We start from the raw sequence: 16,259 nt of genomic DNA, 5'->3' as shown, positions 1-16,259 counted from the left end.
TTTTTAAGTGGGAAAACCTGCACAATTGGTGGCTGACTAAATACTTTTTTGCCACACTGTATATGAGAAGCTCAATGGAAGGACCTCAAGCTTTCATTCTACCCCTAAAAGTCTGTGTCCATCGTACAAGCCTTCACAAGCAAATCTGCCTTCATAGTTTACCCGATATTGGTTTTGCCAACCAATATTCCATCTTCACAACTTGCCTGTTTTAATAAATATACAAAGCTGACCAAATTTGACTGAACATGTGCAGAATCATCACATACACTGATACAGATACAACAGTATTCAGTGAGAAATTGAGCTACAATAGGTAATGAGTACTTGTTCCCATCATAAATACTTCAATGCCCCCCACCCCACTTATATAGATTGGATTAAAAATGTGTTTAACAAACCATGCTGTGGATGAATCACCTGTAGCAGATGACGAAGTGTGCATAAGCTGCTACAATCCAGTTGTGGTGTCCTGCTATAATTAGCACCTTCCTTGGATCAACTACAGGACCTTCACAAACACACAATACAAATGAACATACTTTTTAGTAACTTAGGTTGTCATCTAACTATTTATTGTTTTTTGTTATTATTTATTGCTTGAGATGTATAAAAAAGCTGAATAAAATGCCTAGAACAAGAAATATTATGAGAGGCCGTACAAGACAATTAATTCTGGCCCTCTCACACACACGTATTCTCTCTCACACACATATATTCTCACTCTCACATACATACAGTGGGTACGGAAAGTATTCAGACCCCTTCAAATTTTTCACTCTTTGTGTCATTGCAGCCATTTGCCAAAATCAAAAAAGTTCATTTTATTTCTCATTAATGTACACTCAGCACCCCATCTTGACAGAAACAAACAGAAATGTAGAAATTTTTGCAAATTTATTAAAAAAGAAAAACTGAAATATCACATGGTCATAAGTATTCAGACCCTGTGCTCAGTATTGAGTAGAAGCACCCTTTTGAGCTAGTACAGCCATGAGTCTTCTTGGGAATGATGCAACAAGTTTTTCACACCTGGATTTGGGGATCCTCTGCCATTCTTCCTTGCAGATCCTCTCCACTTCTGTCAGGTTGGATGGTGAACGTTGGTGGACAGCCATTTTCAGGTCTCTCCATAGATGCTCAATTTGGTTTAGGTCAGGGCTCTGGCTGGGCCAGTCAAGAACGGTCACAGAGTTGTTCCGAAGCCACTCCTTTGTTATTCTAGCTGTGTGCTTAGGGTCATTGTCCTGTTGAAAGGTGAACCTTCGGCCCAGTCTGAGGTCCTGAGCACTCTGGAAGAGGTTTTCTTCCAAGATATCTCTGTACTTGGCTGCATTCATCTTTCCTTCAATTGCAACCAGTTGTCCTGTCCCTGCCGCTGAAAAACACCCCCACAACATGATGCTCCCACCACCATGTTTCACTGTAGGGATTGTATTGGGCAGGTGATGAGAACCCACACACGTGTGGTTTTCTCCACACATGCCGCTTAGAATTAAGGCCAAAAAGTTCAATCTTGGTCTCATCAGACCAGAGAATCTTATTTCTCATAGTCTGGGAGTCCTTCATGTGTCTTTTGGCAAACTCTATGCAAGCTTTCATGTGTCTTGCACTGAGGACAGGCTTCCATCGGGCCTCTCTACCATAAAGCCCCAACTGGTGGAGGGCTGCAGTGATAGTTGACTTTGTGGAACTTTCTCCCATCTCCCTACTGCATCTCTGGAGCTCAGCCACAGTGATCTTTGGGTTCTTCTTTACCTCTCTTACCAAGGCTCTTCTCCCACGATTGCTCAGCTTGGCTGGACAGCCAGGTCTAGGAAGAGTTCTGGTCGTCTCAAACCTTTTCCATTTGAGGATTATGGAGGCCACTGTGCTCTTAGGAACCTTGAATGCTGCAGAAATTCTTTTGTAACCTTGGCCAGATCTGTGCCTTGCCACAATTCTGTCTCTGAACTCCTTGGGCAGTTCCTTCGACCTCATGATTCTCATTTGCTCTGACATGCACTGTGAGCTGTAAGGTCTTGTATAGACAGGTGTGTGCCTTTCCTAATCAAGTCCAATCAGTTTAATTAAACACAGCTGGACTCCAATGAAGGAGCAGAATCATCTCAAGAAGGATCAGAAGAAATGGACAGCATGTGAGTTAAATATGAGTGTCACTGCAAAGGGTCTGAATACTTATGACCATGTGATATTTCAGTTTTTCTTTTTTAATAAATTTGCAAAAATTTCTACATTTCTGTTTTTTTCTGTCAAGATGGGGTGCTGAGTGTACATTAATGAGAAATAAAATGAACTTTTATGATTTTGGCAAATGGCTACAATGACACAAAGAGTGAAAAATTTAAAGGGGTTTGAATACTTTCCGTACCCACTGTATATTTGCTCTTTCACATAAGAGCCTACATATGTGTGTGAGAGAGAATATGTGCGTGCATGAGAGAGAATATATGTATGTGAGAGATGAAGAATAATGGAAATGGACCCGATGTGGCACATTTTTTTAACTCTATATTTCTGTCCCAGTTGTGTGTGTGTATATATATATATATATAATGAAGATGGCGACCGACAAGATGGCGATCGACATAACCAGTCAGGCTCCTACAACGCCACCAACACCAAGAACAACAACAACAACGCCAACACTACCTGACAATACCAACTCGGACAATGCCAATCTACTACTCCGTCTAGCAAACAATGAAATCACCAAATTAAAGCAGGAAATACGCCGCCTCTCTCACAATCTCCAACAGAAAGACTCCATACTCACTAGCTTCAGGGACATTGCCCTCGAGCAGTCGAGGAAGATCTCCACACTTAACTTCACTCTCCAGGACACTGCCCCATGGGACCAGTCAACCTGTCCTCGACCCTCCTCCTCTTCTACACCATGTCTTCGGTCCTCCAGGACCGAGGTTGTGGTTCGTGGGCGGAAAAGATATCACCACGGGTCTCCGCGTCCCTCCCTAGACCTCTCCAATCGATTTGCACCTCTGTCCTCTGCCACTACGGACCTACATACTGTCTCATCCGCTAATTACGTACCGGATCGTTCTGCTCCGGTATCCCAACAACCCCCGTCACCCGCCGATGTCGTTCAGCGCCGTCACCTGCTCTCGCTCCCCTCTGACGACACCCGCCGCCCCCGCCATAGTCCAAGTGCTCCTCGCGGAGCCTGTTGCCCCGGTGGAAAACAGTCTCCATCCCGCTCAGCTACTACATAAGTGCGCCGTAGGATCCTTCGCGAGGCCGTGCTCAGGCACACTCATGTGCTCCCTAGCTACGGACCAACCGAACTGCCGCCTCCATCTTCCACCTCAGCATCCGATGTCACCGCCCCGCCTCCCCGCCAGCCAGCACGACATCACGACTCAAACGGCTAACTACTGGCGTCTTCTCCACGCACCCTTTTCCCCCCAACCACGTTAATCATCGGAAACTCAATTATAAGGAATGTACGCTTTTTCAACGCCACTACTCACTGTCTCCCTGGAGCTACGGCCTCAGACATCTTGGCCATGCTTCCTGGATTACTGCCAACACTTCCGTCTTCCATCATTAGAGTGATTGTTCATATTGGAACATGTGACACGTCACTCCACCCGTCTGAACTGACTAAAAAGGATTTTCTCTCTCTCCTCCACCTCCTAAGCAACTGTGGTAAGACTATTTTCATGTCTGGTCCCATCCCCACGTTTGGAAGAGGCTCTGGCCGCTTCAGTAGAATCCTCAGTCTCAACACCTGGCTCAAGTCTGTCTCCCTGTCCTACAATCTCCAATTCATCGACAACTTCAACCTCTTCTGGAACCGACCTGCCTTCTTTGCAGGAGATAGTCTGCATCCTAACCGCCTGGGCTCCCATATACTTTCCACCAACATTCAACATGCAGTTCACTGTACCCCACACGCTAACACTGGACAATCTGTCCATTCTGTCCCACATGCCTGACTATCTGACTCCATACTACCAATCCCCTCCATCTGGTCATCCTCCCGACCTCAGCCTAGAAAATCAGGTATACGCCAGATCAACCACTCTGTACTAGCTAACATCCCCAGATACATGGACTCTACACCTTTCCATAACACTCATTTTGGGCTTCTTAACGTTCGCTCCCTCTCTCAAAAAGCATCCCTCATCTTTGACATTATTCTTAAACACAATCTCGACATCCTGTGCTTAACTGAAACCTGGCAGCAGCCCAACGACTTCACTGAACTTAATCAATCTATTCCTCCTGGTTTCACATATCTCACCCATTAAATACAAAATATCTATCCACCCCACTATCACCTTCCAGTCCTTTGAAGCTCTCATAGCACGTATTCATGGTCACACACCAACCTTCTTGGCCACTATCTACAGCCCACCTAAACCTAACCCGACCTTCCTGGACGAACTGTCTGACCTCTTAGCTGACCTCATCTCTCTGTCAGCCAACATAATTCTTCTTGATGATTTTAACATCCACTTCGACAATCCCAACAACACCGCAACAAAAGACTTCATTTCCTGTCTGGACAGCTTTGGGCTCCAACAATACATCACCTCCCCAACACATTCTCTAGGCCACACCCTCGACTTAGTCTGCTGCTCTGGCGTCACAGCTCAGTCATGTTCTACCCTCGACACCTTCTTCTCCGACCACAAACTAGTCTGCTTTAACTCCAAACTACCTCTCTTCAAAACCCACCTCTCCTGCACCATCACCTTCCGTAACTTAAAGAACATCGACCTCCCCTCCTTCACTGCTGCTCTCAACAACCTTTCATGTACTAATTACACACCGTCCCTCTCCAACATGTTATCCAATTTCAACCGTGAGCTACGTAATCTACTCAACACCTTCGCCCCACTCAAAACTAGATCTGTCTCCTTTACGCACTCTGCTCCATGGTACACACCCGAACTCCGCCTCCTCAAAACCCAAGCCCGTCGCCTTGAACGTCTCTTCAAAAAAACCGGTTCATCCACCCACAAGGACTTCTACCTAAACCACATACTGAAGTACAAGCAAACCATTACTCAAACAAAATCTGACTTCTATGCCTCTCTTATTGTATCCGCCTCTGGCTCCACGCGTTCCCTCTTCTCCACTGTCAAAAATTTATTGGGCCCTCCCAATACTCCTCTCTTCCCCTCACTCTCCACCACCTTGTGCAATAACCTCCTGGATTTCTTCTCATCAAAAATCGAAAATATACACCAGCAATTTCCCCCCATCTGTGACACTGCGAACTGCCTCCACTGTACCCTTCCCTGTCTATAAGTATCCTCCCTGCTTTCGAGTTTTATCATTCCACCCACCACGGTTATCTCTTCCCTGATCCTCAAATCCAAACCCTCAACCTGCAAACTTGACCCCCTACCAACCAACCTCGTCAAGCTCTGTCTCCCCTCTCTCCTTCCTCATCTTACCCATATTATTCACACTTCCCTCAGTTCTGGCATCGTACCCCCATCACTCAAGACGGCCATCATCTCACCAATTCTAAAAAAACCTGGTCTCGATCCTGCCGACCTTAACAACTTCCACCCTATCTCCAATCTCCCGTTCCTCTCCAAAATCTGGCCTTGTCTCCATCCTCATCCTCCTTGACCTAACTGCAGCTTTTGACACCATCTCACAAAATATTCTCCTCCATCGCCTTGCTTCCATCGGCATAGCCAGCTCGGTCCTCTCATGGTTCACCTCCTACCTCTCTGACCGCACCCAGTCCATCCATCTCCAGAACTTCCACTCCCAGCCCTCTACTGTCAGTTGTGGCATGCCTCAGGGCTCTGTCCTGGGGCCCCTCCTCTTTATTATTTATCTCCTTCCTCTCGGAAACATCTTTAGGCAACATAACATCAATTTCCACTGTTATGCAGACGACACCCAGCTCTACCTCTCTGCTGCTCCATCTTCTACCCCCCCCCCCCCCTTACCTGCTTACATAATATCAAATCCTGGTTCACCCATAACTTTTTGAAACTCAACCCTGACAAAACTGAAATTCTCCTTGTGGGCACCAGATCCACCCTTTCTAAAACCAGCACCTTCTCTATTCAAATTGACAACAATACTGTCCTCCCCTCCCCCCAAGTTAAAAGCCTGGGTGTCATCCTAGATGGTACTCTCTCCTTCACTCAGCATATCAATACCACTACCCGGTCGGCCTACTCCCATCTCCGTAACATAAACCGCATCCGTTCCTCACTCACCACCGATAGCACGGCCATACTCATTAACGCCTTTGTCACCTCTCGTTTGGATTACTGTAACTCACTCCTCACTGGTCTACCTCTCAAATCACTTCAACTTCAACTTGTCCAGAACTCTGCTGCCCGAATCATCACCAGAACTCCATCCTCACATCATATCACCCCTGTCCTTAAACAACTTCACTGGCTCCCTGTGTCCTTCCGTATAAACTATAAAATCCTCCTTCTCACCTACAAATCCCTCCACTCTATTGCCCCACCATACATCACTGAACTACTTCATATCTATTCTCCGCCTCGTACTCTCCGCTCCTCCAGTTCCACTCTCCTCTGCACCCCTACAGCGCGCCTGGCCACCATGGGCGCTAGATCCTTCAGCCACACTGCGCCCCGCCTTTGGAACATTCTCCCTCATCGCATCCGGCCGTCTCCGGACTTATCAACTTTTAAATCATCACTCAAAACATATCTGTTCCGTATAGCGTTTTCCACCTAACTCTCTTAACTTCTCAAAGCAGCCCGTGATGTTCTACCACCCTCTGCCTATTTCATATTGTCTCATACTGTTTCATATTTGTTGTTCTGTCATCTGGGTTTCTGTATTTCAATTTACTTTTACTGTACTTCGCCCACTTCCTAGATACTCCACACTTTTGCCTTTACATTCTCTCCCTCTGTTTATGCATTCTTGTTACTGTTGTTTTAATGCACTCTATGTATTTCATGCTGTATGCTTCCTTTTCTCTCTGTAAGGTGACCTTGAGACTTTGAAAGGCGCCATGAAATAAAATGTATTATTATTATTATTATTATTATTATTATACTTTCTCAAACACATACAGATACACATGAAATGACCCAGAATATGTAGATACATAAACTAATCCAGACATATTCAGTATGCATGCTAGAGTACATACAGCAGAGAGATAGTCAAACTGTCAGAAAGAAGGTAGACAGTGCAGCCGGGTGTAGGTCCATAGTCCTACTGACAAGGCATTGTCAAATAAGAGTCCCTACTGCATTAGCTGCTCATTCTAATACAGAGTGTATCATCTAATAAGTTATCTCTGTTATTTAATATTTAAATTCAGATACCACAGGTTACTCACCGAGTTTGTGGTTGTCATCTGTTCCAGGGGAGCCAGGGAATGAAGAACGAAGTGGGGGAACAACATGTGTGAAGCCCTCTGCTCCACTTGGACCTGGCCGCTCATCTGTGGAGGAACCAGGGGCTGTTGAGGCAGGGCTTGGCTTATGAGCCGGAATGGCTGTCAAGGAAAGATTTATTGACATTTATGAACAGAAATTGATATTCTATTTTGTGACTAATAAGAAAGTTGCTTCTCTCCTGGAACCATTTTGTGAAACATCAATAAAATGTTTATTTATCTTCAGTTCACTTTTGCTATCACTCAGTTTCAAGTCCTTACCTGGGGGCGGCAGATAACCATGGAAGAGAACACTACCACATGATGAGCGGTCCAGTTCCTCACACAGTAGCAGGCGCCGCACTGCATACAGACACAAACACATAGATAAAAACTGCAATGAGTCCATAATGACCAGAGTAACACTACAGACATATTTTTAAATGAAGCGACTACTTGTTTATAACGTGAAAAAAACACCTAGAAAAATATAATTAATAATTACATTTAGTGAATCTCAATTTTATAATCAATCCATATAAAAATTATCCTTTCGCTCAATGAAACTTTAACTTCATATTATTATTTCTTCATTTGATCTTTTCTTTATTCATTGTGATAAAGTCATTGAGAAATTCCTCATGACTGACTGGATTATGTTCCCAAACTAGCCCAATCCAGTATATAATTATGAATTATATGTATTACTTTATGTGATAGTTTAAGTAACACTGTTTTTTTATGGAGGTGATCACAAAAGTAACTTTTTGGTTCAAATACACAAAGAACGCGGGGAAGCTACAAACACTGAAACAGTAGAGTACATAAAACGAAGAGTATTAAAGTTATGACCTTGGTCAAACTGTATTTGAAGTCAAAGCATATGACTGATATTATAGGACAACAGTAGTCTACTTGTACTATAACTGTTCCCTAAGAACCCATTTACTCAGCAGGTATGCAGTACTTGGTGATGACATGGTAACTGCCGACAATTAGTACGGTAGGCAAAACAAACTTCTTATTACTTATTATTATCCTTTGAGGTTTCCTCAAGCATCAATATTTGTGCTAAGACCAAGGCTGCTCCTTCCATCTTCTTCTGAAACTCTGTGCAGTAACATACCTAAAGGAGTTATTCCATAAAACTCTGCTTCATGTCGCAGTATGCTGATGTTCACACCCCTACAGAGAGAACAAAGCAATATATGTATTCTTTAAGAACCTGGTTAGAACTCAACATAATGCCTTTGAGAAATAAACATTAGGAAATATTTTCTGAATGTTGTCATGACTTTCTATATGTGGCCCTGCGATGGACTGGTGACCTGTCTAGGGTGTACCCCTGCCTTTCACCCGAAGAGAGCTGGGATAGGCTCCAGCAGATCCCCGTACCCTAAATAGGAATAAGCAGGTATAAATAATGGATGGATGATTGGATGGATGTTGCCATGACTCCTTACCGTAGGTCCAATTCTTTGGTTCTGAGGAAATTCAATATTGGTGCAAAAGCTGTAGGGTCTCTGTCAATAAATATCTGGAAGTGAAGTAGCAAACATTAAAATGCAAACAGCAAAAATAAAAAACCTTCAACTTTTTGCTGTAATGCACTAATATAACACATTACAAATACAATTTCTGTGATATACCCATTACAATCTCAGTAATGCACTTACAACAATGCATTTTAACCTCAAATTTAGCGGTGTTAGTTTTTTGTAACTTCTTGTCTGTCAATATCCTGTTGCTGGAATAGCATCGTTGAGATACATTTGTAAGCTCATCAGAGAAAAGGTAGGCTGGCCAGCACGACTAACTCTTTTTCTATTCTATGCAAAGAATTAGTCTGGAATCTCTTCAGCTGAGATCAAGTTCCAGGGGGCGGGCCAAGGGACGCAGGATAAACCAATCAGAGAAACGAGCAATATGACACGTGTTGTAGAGTAGAGATGCTAGTGAACGACTGTTGTTGTTTTTGTTGGAAGAATGTGAGAACACACAGTGTTATCACCAGTTCTGTGTATATACTCAAATGGAGTAAACAGCAAACGCCATTTACAGAGAGATCTGCAGACTTGGGACTGACGTTGACCAATGTTACGAACAAGTGCGTATGTGCAATGCTTCTTTAAATCTGGTTGGACTACTGGAGCGTAAAGCCCACTCCATTGCAGATAAACAGCTTTGATTGGCCTGACTCATTTGGGGCCAGAGGAAAAGCCTCCCTACAGCAGGGGTTCCAGACCCACATTCTTTTGCTAAGAAAGGTGTGAGTCTGGTTGGCCAGGCTAGAGCAAAGGACAAGAACGTAATACTTAAGTACAATCTATGTGTGATCCTGAGGGAACTCTCTACATGGAGAAATAGCACGGCCCCCACTGGATGTATAATAAATTAATAAACTACATTTTAACATTTTTGAATGCCTATTGATACTTCTGGGGATAGTTTGGTGAAAGTAACTCAAAAGTAATGCAAAAGTAGTGTAATGCATTACAATTAATTTTGGAGTATAACTAATCACTTTCAAATGAGAGTATCTAGTAATATGTAATGTATTACATTTTGGAAGCAGCTTGCCTAACACTGATTATTAATTGTGTGCATCTAGCTTGTGGTGTTCATATATTTAATTTAATTTATATTCAATTTTAAATGTATTATCTACATAGGACAATTATTTGGTGCTACAATGCTATAAAAATATAAGTATAATACAGCCCCAACTACCTATAAGCTTTCTCAAAAGGAGTACACAAAGTGTTAAAATTTTAAAATGACTAAATGAGTAACTGATAAGAACCTTATCTGCAATGTGTATAATACCGTGTGCATGTAATACCGTCTTAAATGGTCTTATTTGCTCTTTGCACACATACATAAATTGTAGGGTCATGCACATTATTCACTGAGTTGTATCACAACACAGCAATCATCATGATGTCTTCTCTGCTGGAGGCTCACAGTAAAGTCAGTTGTGACCTGTAGCTGCTGTCCTTGTGGAATAAATGAGAAACAACAAAGGTTATACTCACAGCTCCAGTTTCATCCCGAAGAGTGGATATCCTTCCACTCAACAAACTGGAAAACACACACACACACATAGAAAGAGTGCTGCAATTAACACGGGCACCAGAAGCACTTCTCTATTCCACTTACTAGAAGTAATAGCAGTACCTACAATAAACACACATTATTTCTACAGTAACAAATCACTTAACATGCTAAACATGCTTAACTGTCAACTCACCATCCTTTACCCATCACAGTTCCATCCAAAACAGTAGTTTTGTTTGAAAATTGAATGTTCACTGACTGCACACTGCAGAGAGCTGGGGCAGAGACAGGCAGACAAGCAGGCAGACAGGTGCACTAGTAGACTGTCTGACAGGTATTTAGCACTACTTGGTCAGCTGCTGAAAATCCTTGAGCTCAGTGCACTGTTTGAATTGGTAGAGCAAAGTTATATCGCAACTGGGTGGTAAACATAAGCACGTGCTAAATTTGTGCCTCGTTGCTCAGTCTCATATTTCAACACGGAGTGTGGAGGAGCAGCCAGCAGCAGCTCACATGCTAATGTTTGGGCTGCTGTTGCTGTGTCAGCCAGTATGTCAGGAGTGGGGGCCTGACTAAAGATGAACAGAACAGAAAATGTTGACGACAACTCAAGTGCCAGCGTTAACGATGAAAACACCCAAACTGACACAGCCCAGGGCTCAAAAGACTTGTTGAGAGCAATGGTCTGAGGACTTTAGTAGTGTGGAAGTATTTCAGATATTTAGTCGGAGAAGAGAGTAGCATGCACTACAAAACAGAGACATATATTTGACAAGGATATACGAATGTTCCACTACAAACAGCTAATACCACTAACCTTTCTTACCACCGAAAGTAGTGCCATCCTCTAGAGCACATTTACAGTCCCAGACCTAAGCAAGAGTTGGTGGCCCCTTAAAACAAGTGTGACACTGTTCTTCTGTAAAACATAAAAGCTTTAATGTTTTTACTGTAGGTTCAAAAAAGTAACCTTTAATTTGGACTGAAATAGTGCTTTGATTTATATTGTGATATGTATTTATCGACTAGTATGAAAAAAAATATTGCGATAAGATTTTTTTCCGTATTGCGCAGCCCTCCCGCAGAGCTTTGTTTATTTGTGGAAACCACTTTACCTCCGACTGCTTTGACAACAGGATCCTGCTCTACGCTGGATTCACTTCACAGCTGAGATTGATACTGGGATCCACACCGACAGTCTATGTGCAATCCAACAAGCACATCAGAAACACGGTCAACAAGGGAGGTGGCATGCCAAACAGTTCTAGCAGTGAGGACAGCTGCTACACAACTGTCTTTGAGGACAATCCAGCCCCACATCCAGAGTAAAGATTTGTTGACTAATCAGATGTATAAGGTTTTAAACACTTGATCGTGCTGCCATACAGATTGTGTTCTTGTGTTTCTTACAGGAATACAGGCTACTGTGTCATCCAGAAACTCTGTTGTGGCTACTGCTAGTGCATATTCACAACCCATTCTATCATCCACACCCATAAAGAGACCATGCAAGTGACTTTGCCTGGAGCTTTGTCTTAGGCTACAACACATCATGATTACTCAAATTTATCCATGTAGTTGGCATTTCAAGTATTTATTAAGATGCAAGTAACAAATGAAGCACTGTTATGTTCTTATGCGGTACATATTGGGTTTTAAACTAAGGACATATAGAAAGTCCACATACTTTTTATTATTATGGAGGTCTTAGTTGATTGCATAGTGTTCGCTGTTGTCACAGATTAAGCAACAATGTTGTATTGGCTCTGACATGTTCTTTTTTTTGGTGATCTACAAACTACTCCTCTCAACAAAATACATTGTCTACGAGTCTTGCTCAGTAGAGCTATTTGAAACCTGTCCTGTGTGCAAACGAGCATGTGAAGTGAGGAAGTACTCCAGTATGCAACATCCACCTCTTTGCTGCCATATATCTCAGTGGAGCATCTTATTTTGAACTTGAAAAGGTAAGCATATAGCTATTTCACTGTCATTATTATAAATGCATGTTGTCATTAATGCATGTACATCATTTCTAGATACTGTTGTGAAAACACCACAGTTGATTCGAAACTTTTTTTCTCTAGATTTTCAAAGCTATGCACCTTTATATGTTCCAGTATGACACCTTTCGTTGTCATTCCAGAAATTTCATCAAGCCTGCTGTTATAACAAGATGATATGCGCCAGCAGCTCAGTCAACAAGCTAAAGTGATCATCGGTGGTGACTCTCAATGGTAATAACACATGTTTGGAATGAATGTTCTATGTATAATCCTATAAATTTTGATTATGAGGACTATGTGGCTATAAGTACTTATAATGTCAATGTTTACATTAATTCCAATGATGCAGCGCTACATGTGCTACACACAATTCACAGAGTACACATGTGGGCCTGGCTGTAAGAATTAGATATTAATCTCAACAACATTCATATGTACTCTCTGTTTTCCATTCTAATACCCCTACTGTTTACATAACATGTCCTAGTCACATCCCTAACACACATTATTACCGTCTGTTCCTACGGATGCACATAAACATTGACTGACTGTTTCAGATAATAAGGACTACAGACTATCCTTGTAAATTGTAATCAAAAGGACAACATGCACTTGCTATTGACCTGACTCTGTCATTGTAAAGTGGAAAGACAACTTTGGTGTGGATATGTGACTTGCAAGACAAAATGTATAATTGGGCTTCAGCTTACAGTACCAAAAAGCCTGGAGATGTTCCTAATTGAGATGCATTCTGAAAGTCGCTGTGATTGTAAATACTAAAGCAATAATTTTGCTTGAATGTGTGAATTAACCAGTCAACCACATTGTCTCTATTGTTTTCCAAGGTGCACACCGGTAGGGTACAAAAAAAACCACAAAATATTTGATCATTTATCAATTCCTTTGTAGCACATTCCATAGTCAATGACAATATTTCTCACAAACTTTGAGTCAGTAGCTGTCGTGCTGGATTTTGCAAGTCCAACACTAAAACTGATATTATGTTACAGACCAGTTGACTTCTTGTATAGCTGTAATTACTAAAAATTACAATACATTGTAACATACTTTATGTTCATCAGGCACTCTACAAAATATGGGAGCTACACTGTAATGGACCTGAAGACCAACAAAGTGGTGAATTTGGAGTTGAGTTTTTTTTTTTTTTGGTGTGAATGTTTCATAATTTTATAGGTGTAATAGGACATAACTCATATGACTTGCTATTAATTCCATCTATCCATTATTTATACCCCTTATTACAACTTAAGGTCACAGGGATCTGCTGGAGCCTATCTCAGCTCTCTTTGGGTGAAAGGCAAAGGTACATCCTGGACACATCAACCATTCCATCACAGGGCCACATATAGATAAACAACCACACATGCTCACACTCACCTCTGTGGACAATTTAGAATCACCAATCAACCTAACATACATGTTTTTGGATTTTGTAATTTCAAAGATGGAGGACTGTAACAAACTACACAAGGGCCATGAAGAATCACATCTATTGGACTGTGGCATCATCTACTACAGGGCCAAAGAGAGTAGGCGAATTGGACCTCTATTCTGAATGCTGTCCAGGACATTTACACACATGAGGACCTACATTTTCCAAAGTGTCTTCATCCAGTACAGCAAAACCAGGACAAGAGCAAATGGATAGCAGCTGGCATGTATCAACAATATATTATATAAATCAATAATACTTGTTTCACATTGTAATGACCTTTTCTTTTATGTATTTCAATCACTGCATCTAATTTTCAATACTAAATTTTTGTATTGTTAGCTACTCTCGCCTTCTACAAGTTGAAGAAAATACTCACTTACAAAATCATGTTGAAAGATGTGGAGAAAATTAGCCCACACCATCACACATGAATAGTAGAAGCATTGTCATCATTCATTTTGCACCTGAGAATGTTGTCTTCCCATATCTGGGAATGCTGTGAAGGTAAGTGCAACTCTATTAACTCAAAATATTGAATATCTATACATTATGTTATTACAATTTTGTCTTCTCTGTATTACTGCACACAGACTATGCCTGGCTGCACTGTATTATAATGCGAATGCAGACTGACCCCAAATTACATCAGCTGCTGGAGAGCCTTTGCTCAAGATCACATTTTCCAAAGCAAGGAAGCCAAACCAGTGAAAATCAAGCAAATATACTGTAAGTATAACAAGCAATTATTGATAAAATAAATAAGGTTGAATACTTCTCAGGTTTTGCACATCAACATTCTCATATTCAAATAAAAGACTAAACCAGGCTTCAACCACTTCATAAAAAATAAATACTGAAAAAATATCTTTTAAAGATTTAAATAATTTAAATAAAACTTCTGCATTATAACAATGACATAAAACAAACATTTTGACACACAAAAATAGTATTTGTCATTGTAAACATATACAACTTTTCCTAACACATTCTTTGGTAATGCAAAAACATAACCAGGCTTTCAATTATGTGATATGTTATGGTGTGGACTATGTGGACAAGTTAATGGAAACCATATTTGATAAAGTTTTGATGAACCTGGCCACATGTGTGGAGGCGGTCCTGTGGATACCTGTCCCACCACTCCTCCGTGCAATCTACGATCGGCCAGACAAAGAGGATGTGATTGCTGCCATAGTGTCTCAATTTAATAAACCGGTGGTTTATTATACAGTGTAGCTCCCTTGTGCATTGGAAAAATGGATCGCATGCGCTGAACCACACCTAGAAATGACCACTCGAATCCTCCGTCAAAGGAATCTCCAGCACCAATATACAAAAATTCTGTATGCTAGATACCTGTAATGTCTTGCAAAAATCACACAGATTCAGAATTACAGATTTTGTCAAATGCCTGAGCCATGTCAGCGTTTTCACATTCTAGAATAGCTTGAAGCTGTCCATTGAGTCTAATTAACCATAGCAGTCCAGTCCTACACAACAGGATGCCCAACATCTTGTCCATTCTTTTGGCTGGTAATCACACAGAAATACTCCACGTTACTGATCTGTATTAGGGCTGCCAAGCAGCATGTCAGGTTTACATTTAATCACATATGTCAGACATATTGCACTACCTAGTTTCACACCTTACAAATTTGTACTGGTTGGCACTGCACTGTGCTTAATTGTGCATTTGTGTTGCACTGATTTACAGTCTGCACTTTAGCTGTTGCTGTAGCAGTTTTATATTTTTTATGTAGTACCTTGGTTCCTGCACTGCGTTCACTGTATATGGTTGAAACTACAAAAATTGATGACTTATGAACAGAATTTTTACAGAATGTGTATGTAGTTTTAATTTTCGCTTTTTGTTGTTAATACTGGTCCTTGCAGTATGAAAACTGCATTTAAATTTTCAGCTTATTTAAATCAATGGCAGAATAATAATGAGCATATGCAGTTAGAATATCTCATTATATTAATTGTACACAGTTTGTGAGACAGCTCATCATATTCATGCAAACTTAGTAGATATATCTAAAATACAAATATTTTCAAATCTCATTTATCATTTTCTGAACTTACTGATTTAATCCTCTTAAACGCAAAAGGCCATAGTCAGCCTGATAAACACTGAATATGTTCTTAAAGCAGAAGACGTTCAAACATACTGATTCTAGGTCCAGGTGTTCAGTCATACATTTAGGTGGGTTTGGAAGCAGGTTAAGCCGTCTGGTGACCTAGTTAGAATATTATAAGGTAAGGTTAATGACAGTGTAACCTGGCCAGGCCAAACATGCAAAAAAATAAGAAATCAGGAAGGGGCAAACACTTTTTCACACCACTGTACGAAGCGCTTCTTCACCCGCGTAGCGTG

General features: G+C 41.4%; 1 protein-coding gene across 2 annotated transcripts in view; it reads right to left on the bottom strand.

The window, feature by feature from the left end:
- Nucleotides 1-16,259, bottom strand: part of kctd3 (potassium channel tetramerization domain containing 3) — a 45,438-nt gene that overhangs the window by 21,208 nt on the left and 7,971 nt on the right. For both annotated transcript variants that reach the window (XM_026293074.1, XM_026293075.1), the window contains exons 3-8: nucleotides 10,399-10,444; nucleotides 8,827-8,900; nucleotides 8,490-8,548; nucleotides 7,646-7,726; nucleotides 7,325-7,483; nucleotides 421-511 (exon numbers count right to left, since the gene is read on the bottom strand). In XM_026293074.1, the coding sequence (XP_026148859.1) occupies nucleotides 421-511; nucleotides 7,325-7,483; nucleotides 7,646-7,726; nucleotides 8,490-8,548; nucleotides 8,827-8,900; nucleotides 10,399-10,444 (510 nt within the window). The remainder of the gene's footprint in view (nucleotides 1-420; nucleotides 512-7,324; nucleotides 7,484-7,645; nucleotides 7,727-8,489; nucleotides 8,549-8,826; nucleotides 8,901-10,398; nucleotides 10,445-16,259) is intronic.

The sequence above is a fragment of the Mastacembelus armatus genome, chromosome 3 (genome assembly GCF_900324485.2).
Source record: "Mastacembelus armatus chromosome 3, fMasArm1.2, whole genome shotgun sequence".
In the NCBI taxonomy this organism is placed as follows: domain Eukaryota; kingdom Metazoa; phylum Chordata; class Actinopteri; order Synbranchiformes; family Mastacembelidae; genus Mastacembelus; species Mastacembelus armatus.
The sequence above is the reverse complement of the archived record's forward strand: the minus strand, read 5'-3'. Positions and strand labels throughout refer to the sequence as shown.